Raw genomic sequence first — 15,962 nt, forward strand, 5'->3', positions numbered from 1 at the left:
CATTCATTTACACACCCAACAAAGTCCTGTATTAATGGTCACGTTTCACCCCCCTCCCCTTTCACTTCATAGCCTCATGGACTGTCCCCAAGTACCAAACACGTTTTGTCTTCAGGCCGTTGCACTTTCATCTCTACTTGGGAGTCCTCTTCCCCTAATAGCTGCTGCTCTCATTTCTTTTTTCAATTTATGTAGGTCTCTGATCAGGTAACACCTTTCATTAAAGAGCTTAACTCCACTTACCCTCTATCTAACTAGCTCCATTATGCTCTATAGCTTAACCTATTTCCTGCCTGACACATAAAACACTTGACAGCACAAGTTAGCATATCTGTCTCCCCCACCTGGGTTTGCCCGGAGGCAATTCTCTAGGTTGCATTCCGTGTTGTACCCTGACCTGCTGTGAGTTCAGGAAATGAAAACACGTTTTCCAAAGAAATAGGGCCACGAATTAACCAATATGGGATTCAGTAATTCTGCACATTTTAAGTCAATAAATCAAAACCTAATTCTCTTTGGGGTTAAATCCTAAAGAAAAAGGGATTATCTGCTGAAAAAAAGAGTAAGACAGGTTGGGTGTACCAGCTTTCTCCGATAGTGTAAGTGGCTCTGAAAAGAGCCTTTGTTTACCAGCGTTTCTAACCTGGCTCTTTCTTACTTGGCCTTGTGATGGCTCTCGGTCTTCTTGGGCAGCAGCACGGCCTGGATGTTGGGCAGGACGCCGCCCTGCGCGATGGTGACCTTGCCCAGCAGCTTGTTGAGCTCCTCGTCGTTGCGGATGGCCAGCTGCAGGTGGCGCGGGATGATGCGCGTCTTCTTGTTGTCGCGGGCCGCGTTGCCCGCCAGCTCCAGGATCTCGGCCGTCAGGTACTCCAGCACGGCCGCCAGGTACACGGGCGCGCCCGCCCCGACCCGCTCCGCGTAGTTGCCCTTGCGCAGCAGGCGGTGCACGCGGCCCACGGGGAACTGCAGCCCGGCCCGCGAGGAGCGCGTCTTGGCCTTGGCGCGCGCCTTGCCGCCCTGCTTCCCGCGTCCAGACATTGTAAGCTTATAGAACTTCACTACAAGTAGCTGCTAAAGCGAAAGTGCAGGGGCGGCACTTTTTATAAACGTTTTTGGGCGCGAAAATGCAGACATGTCATTGGTTAACATCTCAGCTTCATCTTAACCAGTGAAAAGGCAAATTTGGAATTCTTGCGTTCTGATTGGACAGAGCTAATTTTTTTGACGTGGCTCTGAACAGCCACCAATCAGACGCAGGATTTTAGTTTTTCACCTCATTTGCATGCGATGTTTTATATAAATACGACACATCCTACCTCACTCTTACTATTTCTCTGCTTTTAGCGACCACGTCTGTTGCTCTCCCGACCATGCCCGAGCCGGCCAAGTCCGCGCCCGCCCCGAAGAAGGGCTCCAAGAAGGCGGTGACCAAGGCGCAGAAGAAGGACGGCAAGAAGCGCAAGCGCAGCCGCAAGGAGAGCTACTCGGTCTACGTGTACAAGGTGCTGAAGCAGGTGCACCCCGACACCGGCATCTCGTCCAAGGCCATGGGCATCATGAACTCCTTCGTCAACGACATCTTCGAGCGCATCGCGGGCGAGGCGTCGCGCCTGGCGCATTACAACAAGCGCTCGACCATCACGTCGCGGGAGATCCAGACGGCCGTGCGCCTGCTGCTGCCCGGCGAGCTGGCCAAGCACGCCGTGTCCGAGGGCACCAAGGCCGTCACCAAGTACACCAGCGCCAAGTAAGTGCCTCTGCAGGCACCTCTTTATCCAAAGGCTCTTTTCAGAGCCACCCAGTTGTCAACATAAGAGCTGTAGATACGTATTTTAAATGGGATCCACTCTAAAACAAGATGGAGGCGCGCTCTCCCTCCGGGGATCCTGCCCGCGCCTTTCCCTTCCCCCACTGACACTCCGAAGCTCTAAGCGTCCCCGCGAGACTTGCAACAATGGGAGCAAAGGGCAGAGGCAGCTCATCCAGGATTGAACCCCTCCCCTGAGCCTGTCTTTAAGGCCCCCTTCTGACTTCCCAGTGAGCTAAAGCAGCTCCGCCTTGGTACATCTCTTTCCTCTAACATTTTTAGAGAACCAAACCCGTCCAGCTTAGTCTCTCGTATTGCTTCTTCTATGCTAAGCCCTTCGTTTCACGGTCCCCAGCTTTAATAAACGTACCCTCAAAAAAACCCCAAAATAAAATGGAGCTGGAGCTGCTTATACCTGAAACCTTGGAGGGTTAAAACCGGTCAAAATAACCTTTGGACTGGGCCCAGGGCAACACTGTACCAAAGAAAAAAGGGTTTTGCAAGGAAAACAAAGCAATTATTAATACATTTAAAGGGCCAAAGGGAGAATAGCGATGGCCAGGACCTTCTAGACCCCAGGCCTGACACGGGTTCTTCAGGCTCCAGGCAGTTCCAACTCGCGGCCGGACACCAGGGTGGGGCGGGGGAGACAGAGGCCCTCCCCTGGCCCCAGCAATCCTGGCAGGGTCCCTGCACCGCCCCGGCCCACATTCCCAGCCCGGAGTTAACCTAGGGAGCTGCACTAAAGAATTAACGTCGCTCTATTTAGGCAGTTTGCCACTGGTAGCTTCAGCTTTTACGATGGAAACTTGGCCTGAAAAGGGCCTTTGGTTTTGCTACGGAAAGCGAGTTTGTGGGTTCAGTCTGAAGGCATATTTCAAAGAAACTTTTTGTAATCATATTGTAGTGTTTAAAGAGCCCATAACAAAACAAAACAAAAATTTAAAAATCTGATTCACAGCAGGCAGCCAAGAGGAAGATGATCTGGGAAGAGGAAGAGAAGAGGCGGGGAGCCTGTGGCCGCCCGAGGGAGCTCTTTCAAAGGCAGAGCGCGGCCACTCGCAGAGGAAGGTAGACGGTGGAGTTAGAACTCCGACCCCCTAGGGAAGGTCGCTGGCGAACTGCCTGGCCTGGGGCTTAGGAAGGAGCCCAGTCTGAGGCTGGGAATCTGCGAGGCCCGGGTGGCGACGGGCTGCCCTTGTTGCTCGGGACTAACCTATTAGAAATGAGCACCCAACATTTTGTTTCCTCTTTCCGTGGGCGCCTGACGAAACCATTGCAATTTACTAAGACACCCCACACACGCGGGGTTATTCTCCGCGAAAACCGCAAGCTACAGCTGAGCCGCTTACCGGAGGCAAAGGAGAGATGGGGGCTTCCACTGCAAACCCGCTGGAGCCGTTAGGGTTCGCCCTGTCGTTTCTGCCTGTGTCCACAAAGCAGGACAGCCGCGCACAGCTCTTCCCGAGAGAAAGTGGGCGGCCCTAAAAAGGGCCTTTGGGGGGGAACAGACGAGGCTGGTGGACCCGGGGGCTCAGCCGCCGAAGCCGTAGAGGGTGCGGCCCTGGCGCTTGAGCGCGTAGACCACGTCCATGGCCGTGACCGTCTTGCGCTTGGCGTGCTCCGTGTAGGTGACGGCGTCGCGGATCACGTTCTCCAGGAACACCTTGAGCACCCCGCGGGTCTCCTCGTAGATGAGCCCGGAGATGCGCTTGACGCCGCCGCGCCGCGCCAGGCGCCGGATGGCGGGCTTGGTGATGCCCTGGATGTTGTCGCGCAGCACCTTGCGGTGGCGCTTGGCGCCGCCCTTCCCGAGGCCCTTCCCGCCTTTGCCGCGACCAGACATTTCCAAGAGCTGGGTGACCAGTAATGCACCAGCAGTGACAGGAACTCCTTCTTATAGGCACCGCTCGCGGACCAGAGTGAAAACCTGTAGAGCTGTGGCGGGAAGTCCCTCTGGGCCGCAGGCAAGCGGAAACCCTGCTATACTAATTTCTTTTACCCCCAGTCAATTCTTTTGAATCCTCAACACCTGGGTTGTTTTTCTCTCTTTTCTTATTTAATGTGTCTCGCCCTCCTTCCAAATTAAACAAAACCTTAACATTGTAGAGCAAAGATTTTCTTTATTTTTTGTTCAAAATATTACGTATGTCCCTTTTTCTCCCCAATGACCCATTCCACCCTGCCCCACCTGCCTCACCAGTCCCTCTCCACACCATTGTCCGTGCCCTTGGGTTCTGCATATGTGCATATAAATTCTTTGGTTACTCTCTCCTTCTCCACCCACCTGCCCTCCTCCATCCCTCTGAGATTCCTCAGTCTGATCTATGCTTCCATGTTATTGAATAATTTCTGTTCATCAATTTATTAAGTTCTTTAGATTCCACATATAAGTGAGATCCTGTGATGTTTGTCTTTCTCTGCCTGGCTTATTTTGCCTGGCATAATATTCTCCAGGTCCTTGTATACTGTCCCAATCGGTAGGAGAGCCTTCTTCTTTACAGCTGCATAGTATTCCATGGTGTAAATGTCCCACAGCTATGCGATTTTCAATTTTTTTTCCTCGTAGCCCATAGAAACTAAAGTTGAAAGTCGCTATTGAAGAAGATACATAAAAAAGCAGTGAAGAAAATATTTTGTTTTTATCTCTATATATGTAAATGTATTTTTTTTCTCCGACAGTATTTGCATAAGACTGTACCATTCTGGAATGTTTCTTAATATGCAAGAGAGAGACATTCCACATACTGACTGCAGAAACAGAACAAGATGGAATAATTAAGTAGAGAATTTTAAAGCATTCCAGATATACTGTTAAATTCTCGTTCACCAAAGGTACCAATTTTCATTTTCAACAGCAGCTCCTATTATGTCTTACTAATTATGGGTAGAACCACTTAAGAAATAATTCCCAACATTCCAGATATAGAGAATTAACTTTAAAAAAATAACTGGCTGGTTAATCAGTGCATATCAAATATGTCCCCACTGATTTGAGAAACTTTATTATATATTGAATATTTTACTTAAAATTAATTCTTCAGCTTTTTTTATTTTAAAAAAATATATATTTATTTCAGAGAGAGGAAGGGAGAGGGAGAGAGAGAAACATCGATGATGAGAGTCATTGATCGGCTGCCTCCCCCACGCCCCTGACGGGATGGAGCCGGCAACCATGTGCATGTGCCCTGACCTGGAATGGAACCTTGACCTCCTGGATCCTAGGTGGATGCTCAACCACTGAGCAACGCCTGGCTGGGCCTTCAGTTTTTATTGTTCTGCTGATCTGTGTGGGCTTAAGTATTATCACTGTTTGTAACAAAAAATACATGGTAGTTGGTTGAAGTGTGCCCCCTCCTCCCCAATTCCCATCTACCTGGATCCTCACAATGCCACCTTATTTAGAAATAGGGTCTGTGCACATGTAACTATTAAGGATCTCAAGATGAAAACATCTTGAATTTAGAGTGGGCCCTGAATCTAATGGCTACTGTGATCACGTAAGAGAGGACAGGCACAAAGGCAAGGAGGGTGTGAAGGACGTAGAGGCTGGAGGTGTGTGGCCAGTCAAGGAATATGAAGGACTCTGGACTCCAGAACTGCTGTATAATCCCATCAAGTTTGTGGTAAATTGTTACAGGCAGTCCCAGTAAATTAAGTGACACAAAAGGAAACACTCCCAGCTCTCCTGCCACTCTAGCCTCTGGACATGATGTAGTTTTCTTCGTAGTACTGATCACAACCTAAAGTTTGTTTTTTCCAACTTTTGGGGGCCACTTAAGTGTCTATCATTGTTATATACTGTTCCCAGCATTTTTTACTGCAAGAATTTTCATTAGGATAGCAAGTTCTTATTTTCTAACTTACAAATAAACCTATATATATATGTGTGTGTGTATATATACAGGTACACCTTATTTCTTGATGCACTTTTTTGTCACGAGATGGGGAGCTGTGACTGTTTCAGACTCATTCAATACAAAAAGAAATGGTAAGGTCTTTACCAGAAAATAGGGTGGCCCTGAAAAGAGGCTTAGACTGCTAAGCACTTCACTTTTAGTCCTGAGGCGTTTAACCCTGAGGGCCTGCTGCATCCGTCACCTTAATTGCCTGATACAAAACACCTGTGGTTCCTCTCACTCAGCTGATGGTAACTTTTGTCCTTTATCAGACGTATGGTTAGCGTCTGGTCTCCGGGGTACTGACACCTACTGTGTGAACTACAGTAGAGGGGTTTTATCAACTAGGGGCTACAATGCGGGAAATGCCAGCCCTTTTAGTGAAAACTGAGTGGCTCTGAAAAGAGCCTTTGGTTGAGATCGAGGAAGACGCTAAACTCCCCCTTTACTTGCCCTTGGCCTTGTGGTGGCTCTCGGTCTTCTTGGGCAGCAGCACGGCCTGGATGTTGGGCAGGACGCCGCCCTGCGCGATGGTGACCTTGCCCAGCAGCTTGTTGAGCTCCTCGTCGTTGCGGATGGCCAGCTGCAGGTGGCGCGGGATGATGCGCGTCTTCTTGTTGTCGCGGGCCGCGTTGCCCGCCAGCTCCAGGATCTCGGCCGTCAGGTACTCCAGCACGGCCGCCAGGTACACGGGCGCGCCCGCCCCGACCCGCTCCGCGTAGTTGCCCTTGCGCAGCAGGCGGTGCACGCGGCCCACGGGGAACTGCAGCCCGGCCCGCGAGGAGCGCGTCTTGGCCTTGGCGCGCGCCTTGCCGCCCTGCTTTCCGCGTCCAGACATAGTGGATGCAAAACCTCCGCTCTGACCTGGGTAGGAGTCGAGTCATCCAGAGGGGCCCTCTTTATAGCGGTTCCAGGGCGCGAAAGTGAATCTGTGCCATTGGCCAAAAGTTACAGCCGGTTCACTTCAACCAATGGGATCCTGGTTCTGAAACACACTTATTTTGACTGGACGACATTCATGTGACGTTTCCAGGAGTCACCGCCAGTCAGACACGACTTTACTCACCGGCTCCTTTAAGAGGCTGGGAACCCAGAGGACGCTCGCAGCTTTCCACGCGTTCTTCCCATTATTTAGCAGTTTGTTCGGCGGTTTGTCGCGACCATGCCCGAGCCGGCCAAGTCCGCGCCCGCCCCGAAGAAGGGCTCCAAGAAGGCGGTGACCAAGGCGCAGAAGAAGGACGGCAAGAAGCGCAAGCGCAGCCGCAAGGAGAGCTACTCGGTCTACGTGTACAAGGTGCTGAAGCAGGTGCACCCCGACACCGGCATCTCGTCCAAGGCCATGGGCATCATGAACTCCTTCGTCAACGACATCTTCGAGCGCATCGCGGGCGAGGCGTCGCGCCTGGCGCATTACAACAAGCGCTCGACCATCACGTCGCGGGAGATCCAGACGGCCGTGCGCCTGCTGCTGCCCGGCGAGCTGGCCAAGCACGCCGTGTCCGAGGGCACCAAGGCCGTCACCAAGTACACCAGCGCCAAGTAAGTGCCTCTGCAGGCACCTCTTTACCCAAAGGCTCTTTTCAGAGCCACCTGTTCTCAGAGAGAGAGCTGGTGCGAAGTCGCGCAACAATCTTTTGAGAACCTGTCGACCCACTAAGGACAAAAATAGCCACATGACCCCCTCAAGGGTCTGGAACTCCTTTATGGAAGAACGCCCTGAGCTTTACAATGTCGTTTAGGAATTCCCTACATTTAAAAGGGCTCTGCCACCTCTCAGGGTTAAGGAAGGATGTAAAGGGAAATGTTAAACTCTACGCGTTATGTTCAAATACGCCCAGTCCCCTACCGGGGATCGTTGGACTGGCGCCCAGGGCCGAGGTTTCGCGGGCGGTTTGAATCCGCCCCGGGCGCGCCAGCCCGGACGCTGCCTCCTGGAATGCGAGGCCCCCCCGCCCCCAGCTCGATCGGCGCTGCCCGGTGGCCCCTCCTGCCCGTCATTCTTTCCTCTTGAGCGTCGTACCCATTCGGGAGTGAGGTTTATTTCCTCTTGAAATTTTCGTTGGAGAGAAGGTGGTTGAAAGAAGTAATTGCACCATGTATCGAAAACATAACCCCGGATTGATGACACTTCCAGACTCTCCCATAAGCCATCAGCAAATGTCTGCTTCCTTTAGGCTGCGGCTCTTTGGGGTCTTCGTTAGACAGACGAAATGGCATTCTAACTAATACATGTGCTTTTACTTAGTGAGTTTTTGGTTTGGTATTTTCTATTGATTTCCCCCTTATACAAAAGAAGACTCGCCTTTCCTCACCGAGAGCACAACATACAGGCACTTTTCTGTCAACCTTTCATGTGTAGCTGTATCATCATCTTTGTAGAACTGGTATTTGCTCTTTAGACAAATATTGTTCACTGATCTCATATTGTTTCCTGAACATCAGAATTTTTTTTTAATTGGGTGATTTCTAAACTTTCTGTAATGTTTCCATTCTAATGTTTTCTTTCACACTATCCTGCAATTATTTCCTTCCCTTCCAGGGGTGCTGGACACCCCATTCCCAAGGCTTTTTCCACCTTAATTTGCCTTAGTAGAGGACATTGTAGAGGAGCTTCCTCTTGTGTGGAAGGCTTTTATATTTTTTATGTTTTAGGAAGGTGGGGGGTAAGAGACAAAAAATGGGAAATGCTGATATGGAAACTTGACTAGTTCAGTTTCTCACTGCATCCTTCCTATTCATATAATTAAAACTAAGCACATTTCTGAGGTAAATAATTGTAATTGTGGAGGGAGAGGGAAAGTGGCACTCCACAGGAAATGAGGCTACCTGGTACCTTTGTTCAGGGGAAAATGTCAGTAGTTTTATATAATTTTAAGGTGAGAAAAGAGATTCAAGAGGTTAGTAGTGAAAGAGTAAAATCTTAATTCGGGCCTGAAAAGAGTGACAAGCAGCCTGGACCAATAAAGATAAAGTTGGTCCTACTGTCAACCAGGTTGGGAGAACAGACAGGTAACGCTGGCTATGAAATTACCTGGATTTTTCTCCCAAGGTCATTTACAATAACCATCCCCTTCAGTAATTACTCTTTTCCTACCAAAGGTGCCCCAAACCACTTTGCTAGACCCCACCATGACTGGGGGTCCCTAATGCATAAACCAAACCACCCTGTTTCATGACAGCACCCAATCCTAATTGACTCCTGCTAATCCCCCTTGGAAAATATCAACACACCCCGAACTGGTCCATGCTTCCCTGAGAGTCTCCTCGGACAAAAGCCACTGAAAATTATAAGCAGTGAACTCACTGAAAAAAGTTTGGGCGCTTTAAAAAGACAACTCTGGAAATATTGAGATCTATGTATCAGAGATATAAAAATTGGAACCACATGGCAAGCCAGGAAACTTAGACTAATCAAAATGGAATATTTAGTGGATATTAAATGTAAGAATTCTAATTATGGATTGAAAGCAAAAGCCCCTCCCATGAAACAATATGTAACATCGGATGGAGTTGAGGGATAATCCGTGAAACCTGCCCTAGCGGGTGGGACACAACCGTCCTCACCGAGCAGGTGCCGTGACTGAGGGACCAGCCTTCTCCAGGTCCAGCTCGGGGTAGCGGGCAGATCCCTAAGGGTGTTGAAAGCTGTTTTGAGAAGATTTACGCACCAAAAACCACGCAGCCGACGAGGGTGGGATTCGAACCCACGCGTGCAGAGCACAATGGATTAGCAGTCCATCGCCTTAACCACTCGGCCACCTCGTCCTCCGGGGCTGGCTGCTGGTGCGCGTCCGCCTTGGACTCGTTCCTGGGCCCTGCCGGACGCTCGGATGGACAGGCCCTGGGGTGTGGCCGGGAGATGTCTGCGGACTTGGGGACAGATTCTTTCCCTCCACGTAAGAGACCAGAACCCGAGGGGAAGCGGCCGGGACGGGATGGAAACGCGTGTGGGGCCTTCGCCCCTTCCCAGCGCCCCGGTCCCCCGGGGGCGACGGGCTTCGCAGTCCCCCCGGGTCGGGGAGGCGGCCTCGGGGCCGGGCGCGGGCGCCGCCTGACGCGCGGTGGGTAAAGTCGCCTGGAAACGAGGGGAGGGTGTGCGGGGGGCGCCCCTCGACGCCACGGGGGCGCACAGGGGGTCCTTTCCCGCGTCCTAGGACGGGGAGTTCTGATCCCCCAGGTACCTGTGCGCTTCTTGGGTGGTTTCTAGGGGAAATGTCCAACTTTCCTTCCATTTGGCGAGGGATGCGGTACTGAAAAGGTTCAGGGAAGCGATTCGGGTGGGGAGAGAGTGGGGGAGGGAAGGGGGAGGGGAGGGTGGGGGAGGGGGAGAGCCGTGGGGGTCGGTCTGTTGGATGGATGGATGCGCACGACTGGACGCGAGGAGGGACTGACCGGACTGAGTCACAAACGGCTGGAATAAGAAGGTGACGCTGGAGGCGAGTCCTGAGCGTTTTCTGGAGGCGGCAGAGAGGGCGGGAGGGAGGAGGCCGCAAAGAGCGTATTTGTACTTATTTATATTTATAGGGCCAAGTGTATGTGTGGTGTGAGGAATAGGTCTAATTTTATCTTTTTCTAAATTATATAATTGATCCCCAAGGCTCAATGAACACCTTTCCCTCGGTGACTTGAAAGGCTCTTGCCCCACGCGCCCGTGTGGCTGTACCCTTGTTCCCAGCACACCAGGCCCCTATCCCAGCCGGGCCACCTGCGCGAACCCTTGTCTCGCCGCACGACGACTCCCAGCTGCCTGACGTGTCCTCCACCAGGCTCCAGGTGGCACACTTCCCGGATGAGCCCCTCGTCTCCTTCCAGATACCCGCCAGCCCAGAGGTGAAGGTGTTAGACCCTCCCCACTTCAAAGGGGCAACCACCTCCCGTGTGATGCAACCTCTTGAGTCCTTGTTGAGAAAATGGCAAAAGGTACAGTGTCCTCTGCACCCCTGAGAACTCTGAATGGCCACCTGACTTAACCCAGCTGTGGGAAACCCCAGAGCCACTACCTACACCTGCAACCTTGCTCCTCTGTCCTAACGTCACCCCACTGTTTTCACAACAACACTCAGTCCTGGGATAGACAGCGACCGTGGACCTGGCCAACTCTAGCTCAAGCATGTCATCCTTTGTGAAGCTGAGCAGAATGTTCTCTCCTTTGAGCCTTCTAATTGCCTCATGATAGTTAATAAGCATCCACTATAAGGTCAAATCCCTTCTCTATCTGGGTTCTGGACACATTCAAATGGAGAAACAGTCTCTCCGTTAAATGAGCCATAAAAGAAACACATGAAATCCATAACATACTCAGACCACTGAGCTAAGGGTTGTATGTGCAGCCACTTGTGGAATCTCAGGGGAAGACAGGTGCTCACTGGCCTAAAGGAATTAAAGTCCTCGACGTCAGCGAACAGGACCAGGGAGGATGTGGAAGCCAGTGGATGTGGTCAATCAGAGGGAAGGACATGGAGGAAGAGGAGCCCACCACACACTCCAGACATGGAGGCCTCCATGGGTGGCCAAGTTTTCTCCCTGAAATCTGTGACTACAACTTCTTAAGTCTTCTCACGTAAAAATGGGGATTGCAATACTACTACTATAATTATGATTAAATTTAATTATTAAATGAGTTAATACATGTAAGCCCTTTAGAGCAAGGCCCAGACCTTAGTAACTCTTTGGTGAATAGTATCTGCTGCTGTTATTTTTCTGAGGATGAGAGGACAATGTGCCTCACACAGAACCAATGATCAGTAAGCTCTGGATGAGTGGATCTGCCAACAGCAGGAAACATACTCTTCTGGTCCTAGAAAAGTCAAGTACCTGCTACAGAAACGGAGAAACAGGCCAGTGAACGCCTTATGACTGTAAGAGCTAGTGGCATTGTTTGGCAGTAAACTTTTAAAATAAATATATATATATATACAGAGAAGTGTAAATATCATGAGTAAACATCTCTGAGTTGTATGAATCTAGAGCAGGAAGCAGACAACGCTAGCCCCTAGAAGTCTCCCTCTGCTGTCTCCGAGACACCACACCCCAAAGGTAGCCAGTATTCGGATTCTAGCACTCTATGCTCTTTAATTAGCAATTGTCAATGTAATGTGGTTTTTAAATGTTCTGAAAGTGACCAATTCTGATATTCAGATGTTTCCTCCAGGTTATTCCTGAGCTTTGGTGAACAGAGGGGATGGTGGGAGGCTGTAACGAAGTCTGGGGAACCCGGCCTGTCAGCGAGCTGAGCTTTGGTAACTGCTCATACTCAAGGTCCCTCTGATGCAATACCGCACATTGGCTCTAATTGGGATTGGGATGTTTCTGGGCTCAGCAAATTATGGAGCATCAGGGAGAAGGGACAGTTGTGCCCCAGGGACCGACATTGTGCAGAAGGAGCCCTTTACCTGGGACAAGCCAGAACTTTTGATGTTGATATTGTGACAACAGTGAGTGTTATCCATGAGCTGTGGGGATGTGGGGCAGTATAAACAGGGCCTCACAGGTGCTGCCGCCGGGACCACCACCCAGAGCAGCGTTGCACAGAGCTACCAAGGTGAGTACACCTGACAGCCGTGGATTGTGGCTGCTTTAGCTTTGGAAGGGGGCTGTTTGGGGCAGGACTGGGCAGGGGCAGGTGTGGGAGAGGGTAACAGTTTTTGTTTGGTTGTTTATTGTGCTATTGTATATTATCTACACTGCTATTTTCTATAGACATTAAAACTCTAAAAGTAGACATGGTTCTAGATGTAACCATTTAAAATGAGTGGATTTCTACAAAAATGCAAGACTTGAGTAACACATAAGCTTGCAACCTCAATACTACTGCCTTCCTAATAGTCTGCCCCACTGCCCTCCCCACGATCAAATGTGAAATTAGGACTCAGCCTATACTCGGTCTTCCTTGCTCTCATCCATCATCCTCTGTCCTCCTCTGCCATCCAACCCAAGGCTGCTAGTGGTGATTTAACTTGAAATACCTCAGCCTGAGTGGTCTTGCTCCCTGCATTGCAGGGGTCTCCTGCATCAGTAACCAGCATCGCAGCTCCAGCCCACTGCCAACTCAGCATCAAGGATAGTAAGCCACACACCTGAGCATTTTGAGCCTAATTAAACCCCTTAAATAACTACCCACAAGGGACCTGCAGAGTAGAGTCCTTGCCAGGTGGACAGACCTCCCTTCTGTCACCTTCCTCCTTAGCATTTGTCCAGTCACACTCAAGCTGCATCCCAAATTTGGTACAAATACAAATGTATTTGGGAAAATTCAAAATACCTTCTTTGGGGAAAATATGTGAGACTGCCTCATGGATTGTTTCAGAAGCCACACATGGAGGAGCTTGGGCAATGTATATTCAACCTTATCAAAACGCACATTACCCTACAGTCCAAAGGTAGAGGTTGTTGTGTTGCATTAAGAAAATAATACACATCTATTTGTTGTCTACCAGAGATATGCTCTACATTCAAAGACAAAAATATGTTAAAAATAAAATGATGGAAAAATATACCATTCAAAATTTGGATGGCTGTGAATATCAGACAAAATAGATTATAAAACAAATGAAACTAGAGATTAAGAAGGGCATTTTTATAAGGACAAAAAGTTCATTAGGAAAATCTAACAATTATAAATATATGCAACTAACCACAGAGCCCAAACATACACAAATTGAAACTGGCAAAGGAAGGCAATTCAACAGTAATAAATGGAGACTTCAATACTCCACTGTCAATTAATAATAGAACGAGACAGAAAAATCAGCAAATATAAAGAAGACTTGCACAGCAATACCAGCCACCTTGACCTAATTGACATCTGTAGAACACTCCACCCAATAACAGCAGAATACAGATTCTTTTCAAGAAAACATGGATCATTCTCTAGGACAGACTATATATTATTTAAAAGTCTCGATAAAAATCTGAAGATTGAGATTATACAAAGTATGTTCTCTGATCATAATAAAATCAAATTAAATTCAATAACAGAAGGAAATTGAGGGAATCAACAATCCCTGGGTATAAAAGAAATCAGAAGGGAACTGTAAAAGTACTTTGAACTGAATTTAAAAAAACATAACATCAAAATCACGGCACTTTATTAAAGCAGTACTTACACAGAAACATATTTTTAAACACCTGTATTAGAAAAGAAAGGCCTCAAACGAATAACCCAAGCTTTTGTCTTAAGAACTAGAAAAAGACAAGCAAACTATTAAATGAAATGGAAAACAGAAAAACAATAAAGAAAGCCAATGAAATGAAAAGATGGGTCTTTTGGAAAGCCAGCAAAATGAACAAAATCTTAGCTAGACCCAACAAGAAAAAAGAGAAGATGAAAAATCAGGAAGGAAACAGAGAACGTCACTACTGATCTCGCATAAAGGAATAGTATGGACATCATGCTAACAAATTAGACAACTTGGATGAAATGAAAAATTTCCCAGAGGATGCAAATTATGGAAATTAACACACACAAAATAGAAAATCTGGATAGGCATATAATGAATTTTTAAAAAAACAAGAGTCGGTAATTAATCTTTCAAAAAGAAAAGACCAAGCCCAGGTGGCCTAACTAATTCATTAAACATCTATAGAGGAAATACATCAATTCTTCAGAAGCTAGGAGTAGACAGGAAAGCACTGGAGAAAGGGATGCGCTCTCCGGGTGGAAAAGATGCTCCAGGTGAGGCTCGAACTCACAACCTCGGCATCGCTCGCACACATACTGCCTATAAGTACCGCGCGCTGACCGATTGCGCCACTGGAGCACTCGCCCCCACTTCCGGTCACCCGTTACTCAGCCCACGCAGGGATGTCCGGCGCTGGCTCCCGTGGCTATGGCCCCAGCGTCGCCGCCTTCCTGGAACCGGGGCTGCGGGTAGCGCACGAAGGCGGGCTGGGTCGAGCCACGGACCCCGCCGGGCCACGCCTCCTGCAGGCACGGAGGGCGCTCTGCTCGCGGGGCGAGGGAGACACTTCCAGGGCGACCGGAAGGCCCGACGTGAGCGGCGCCGGGGGAGGACCTTTGCGGCTGAGCTGCAGGCGAGCCTCCTAGGGCGGCGCGGGTCCCGGAACCCTGCCCTCAGGGGCCCTAAGCGCCGGGGGACCTGCAGTGGGCGACGCACCCGCGCACCCGCCTGCCCGCCGCGTCTTTCCCGCCGGAAGCTGCGGCGTCCCGCGCCCCGGGGGTTCCGGCTGTGCCTGGGGACCCGCGTCCGCGACCACGGGACGCGGGGTGGGACGCACGGGGCCTCCGCGAGCCTCCCCCAGCGGCGGGGAGCGCCGGAGTCCACGCGGACCCGGGAGAGGACCAAGGTCGCGCGCCTGCTCTCGGGGCCGGGTGAGGGGTCCGCCCGCTTCCACCTGCGGGCGGGCGGGAGATGCGGGGCGCGGCGCGGCAGGGCGCCCCTCCCGCGGTTGCCCGCGGTCCCGGCCAGCGGGCGCCCACGGCCGGGCCTGCCCGTTCCCTCGCACCCGCTTTGTTTTTAATTTAGTGTCGTTCTTGTGGTCTCCCGGCCAGCCCTGGAGGCCCTGTTGGAGACCTAAGAACCCAGCCAGTCCCCTTAGAGACTGGAGCCCAGCGCTTCTCGCCCCTGCCTGCGCATTAGAATAAGCTGGGGAGCTTTCAACGAATAATAACAAATCTTTGAAAAGACATGCCTGGAACCACCCCCGATGATTCTGACTTCATCGGTTACAAGTGCGTGATTCTCTTTTTTTTTTTCTTCCAGATGTTACATTTCATCGTGGCTTGGCGGTGTTAGCTAGGAAATTAACAGTCATACATACTTCAGAGTGGCTCTGTCCAGGGATAAAGATAAAGCCACTCTGTCACCCATTCTTTATACCTGTTCCAGTCTCATTGAGCAAGCTCAGATCTTGGACTTGGGTCAGTTCAGACAATGAATGCCGTTCACCTTCAGTTGGTGATCCAAAGTAGTGTAGATTTATCTATAAATAGTTTAAGCAACGTACAGTATAGAAAGTACACTTATGGCAAAACCTTTGCAACCGTCATGGTGCCCTAAAACAATTACAATAGTAACGTGAATAGCTGATCACAGATCACCATAACAATGGAAAAGTTTGAAATATTGCAAGAGTGACTATAATGTGACACCCACACTCACATGAAGTAAGCAAGTGCTGTTGGAAAAATGGTGCCAACAGACTTGCTTGACACTGAATTGCCACAAACGGTCTGTAAAAGATGCAACAAGCATATCTTGTTTTGTTGTGTTGCACTTTTTTATGCTTTGTAG

General features: G+C 49.9%; 5 protein-coding genes and 2 non-coding genes across 7 annotated transcripts; 2 read left to right on the plus strand and 5 right to left on the minus strand.

Moving 5' to 3' along the window:
* Positions 1-650: 650 nt before the first annotated feature.
* LOC107542828 (histone H2A type 1-H) lies at positions 651-1,060 on the minus strand. The gene has a single exon (XM_087827710.1). It carries the CDS (start codon positions 1,039-1,041, stop codon positions 655-657), a length of 387 nt encoding a protein of 128 aa, XP_087683836.1. The 5' UTR covers positions 1,042-1,060; the 3' UTR covers positions 651-654.
* Positions 1,061-1,344: 284 nt separating this feature from the next.
* On the plus strand, positions 1,345-1,818 carry LOC107542835 (histone H2B type 1-K). Its single transcript, XM_087827713.1, has one exon. It carries the CDS (start codon positions 1,374-1,376, stop codon positions 1,752-1,754), a length of 381 nt encoding a protein of 126 aa, XP_087683839.1. The 5' UTR covers positions 1,345-1,373; the 3' UTR covers positions 1,755-1,818.
* A 1,491-nt stretch (positions 1,819-3,309) lies between these two features.
* On the minus strand, positions 3,310-3,674 carry H4C9 (H4 clustered histone 9). Its single transcript, XM_016220302.2, has one exon. The coding sequence runs from the start codon at positions 3,654-3,656 to the stop codon at positions 3,345-3,347; it is 312 nt and encodes a 103-aa protein (XP_016075788.1). The 5' UTR covers positions 3,657-3,674; the 3' UTR covers positions 3,310-3,344.
* A 2,430-nt stretch (positions 3,675-6,104) lies between these two features.
* LOC148090827 (histone H2A type 1) lies at positions 6,105-6,562 on the minus strand. Its single transcript, XM_087827723.1, has one exon. The coding sequence runs from the start codon at positions 6,545-6,547 to the stop codon at positions 6,155-6,157; it is 393 nt and encodes a 130-aa protein (XP_087683849.1). The 5' UTR covers positions 6,548-6,562; the 3' UTR covers positions 6,105-6,154.
* Positions 6,563-6,824: 262 nt separating this feature from the next.
* LOC107542834 (histone H2B type 1-K) lies at positions 6,825-7,267 on the plus strand. Its single transcript, XM_016220297.2, has one exon. It carries the CDS (start codon positions 6,872-6,874, stop codon positions 7,250-7,252), a length of 381 nt encoding a protein of 126 aa, XP_016075783.1. The 5' UTR covers positions 6,825-6,871; the 3' UTR covers positions 7,253-7,267.
* A 2,125-nt stretch (positions 7,268-9,392) lies between these two features.
* TRNAS-GCU (transfer RNA serine (anticodon GCU)) lies at positions 9,393-9,474 on the minus strand. Its single transcript has one exon. It is a non-coding gene; the product is annotated as a tRNA-Ser (tRNA).
* A 4,901-nt stretch (positions 9,475-14,375) lies between these two features.
* Positions 14,376-14,468, minus strand: TRNAI-UAU (transfer RNA isoleucine (anticodon UAU)). The gene is given in 2 exon segments: positions 14,376-14,411; positions 14,431-14,468. It is a non-coding gene; the product is annotated as a tRNA-Ile (tRNA).
* Between the last annotated feature and the right edge of the window lie 1,494 nt (positions 14,469-15,962).

This window comes from Miniopterus natalensis, chromosome 19, assembly GCF_054644295.1.
Source record: "Miniopterus natalensis isolate mMinNat1 chromosome 19, mMinNat1.hap1, whole genome shotgun sequence".
In the NCBI taxonomy this organism is placed as follows: Eukaryota; Metazoa; Chordata; class Mammalia; order Chiroptera; family Miniopteridae; genus Miniopterus; species Miniopterus natalensis.

Excerpts from the sequence above, each read along its gene's own strand:
- LOC107542828 (XM_087827710.1), bottom strand. The coding sequence starts at position 1,041 with ATGTCTGGACGCGGGAAGCAGGGCGGCAAGGCGCGCGCCAAGGCCAAG.
- H4C9 (XM_016220302.2), bottom strand. The coding sequence starts at position 3,656 with ATGTCTGGTCGCGGCAAAGGCGGGAAGGGCCTCGGGAAGGGCGGCGCC.
- LOC107542834 (XM_016220297.2), top strand. The coding sequence starts at position 6,872 with ATGCCCGAGCCGGCCAAGTCCGCGCCCGCCCCGAAGAAGGGCTCCAAG.
- LOC107542835 (XM_087827713.1), top strand. The coding sequence starts at position 1,374 with ATGCCCGAGCCGGCCAAGTCCGCGCCCGCCCCGAAGAAGGGCTCCAAG.
- LOC148090827 (XM_087827723.1), bottom strand. The coding sequence starts at position 6,547 with ATGTCTGGACGCGGAAAGCAGGGCGGCAAGGCGCGCGCCAAGGCCAAG.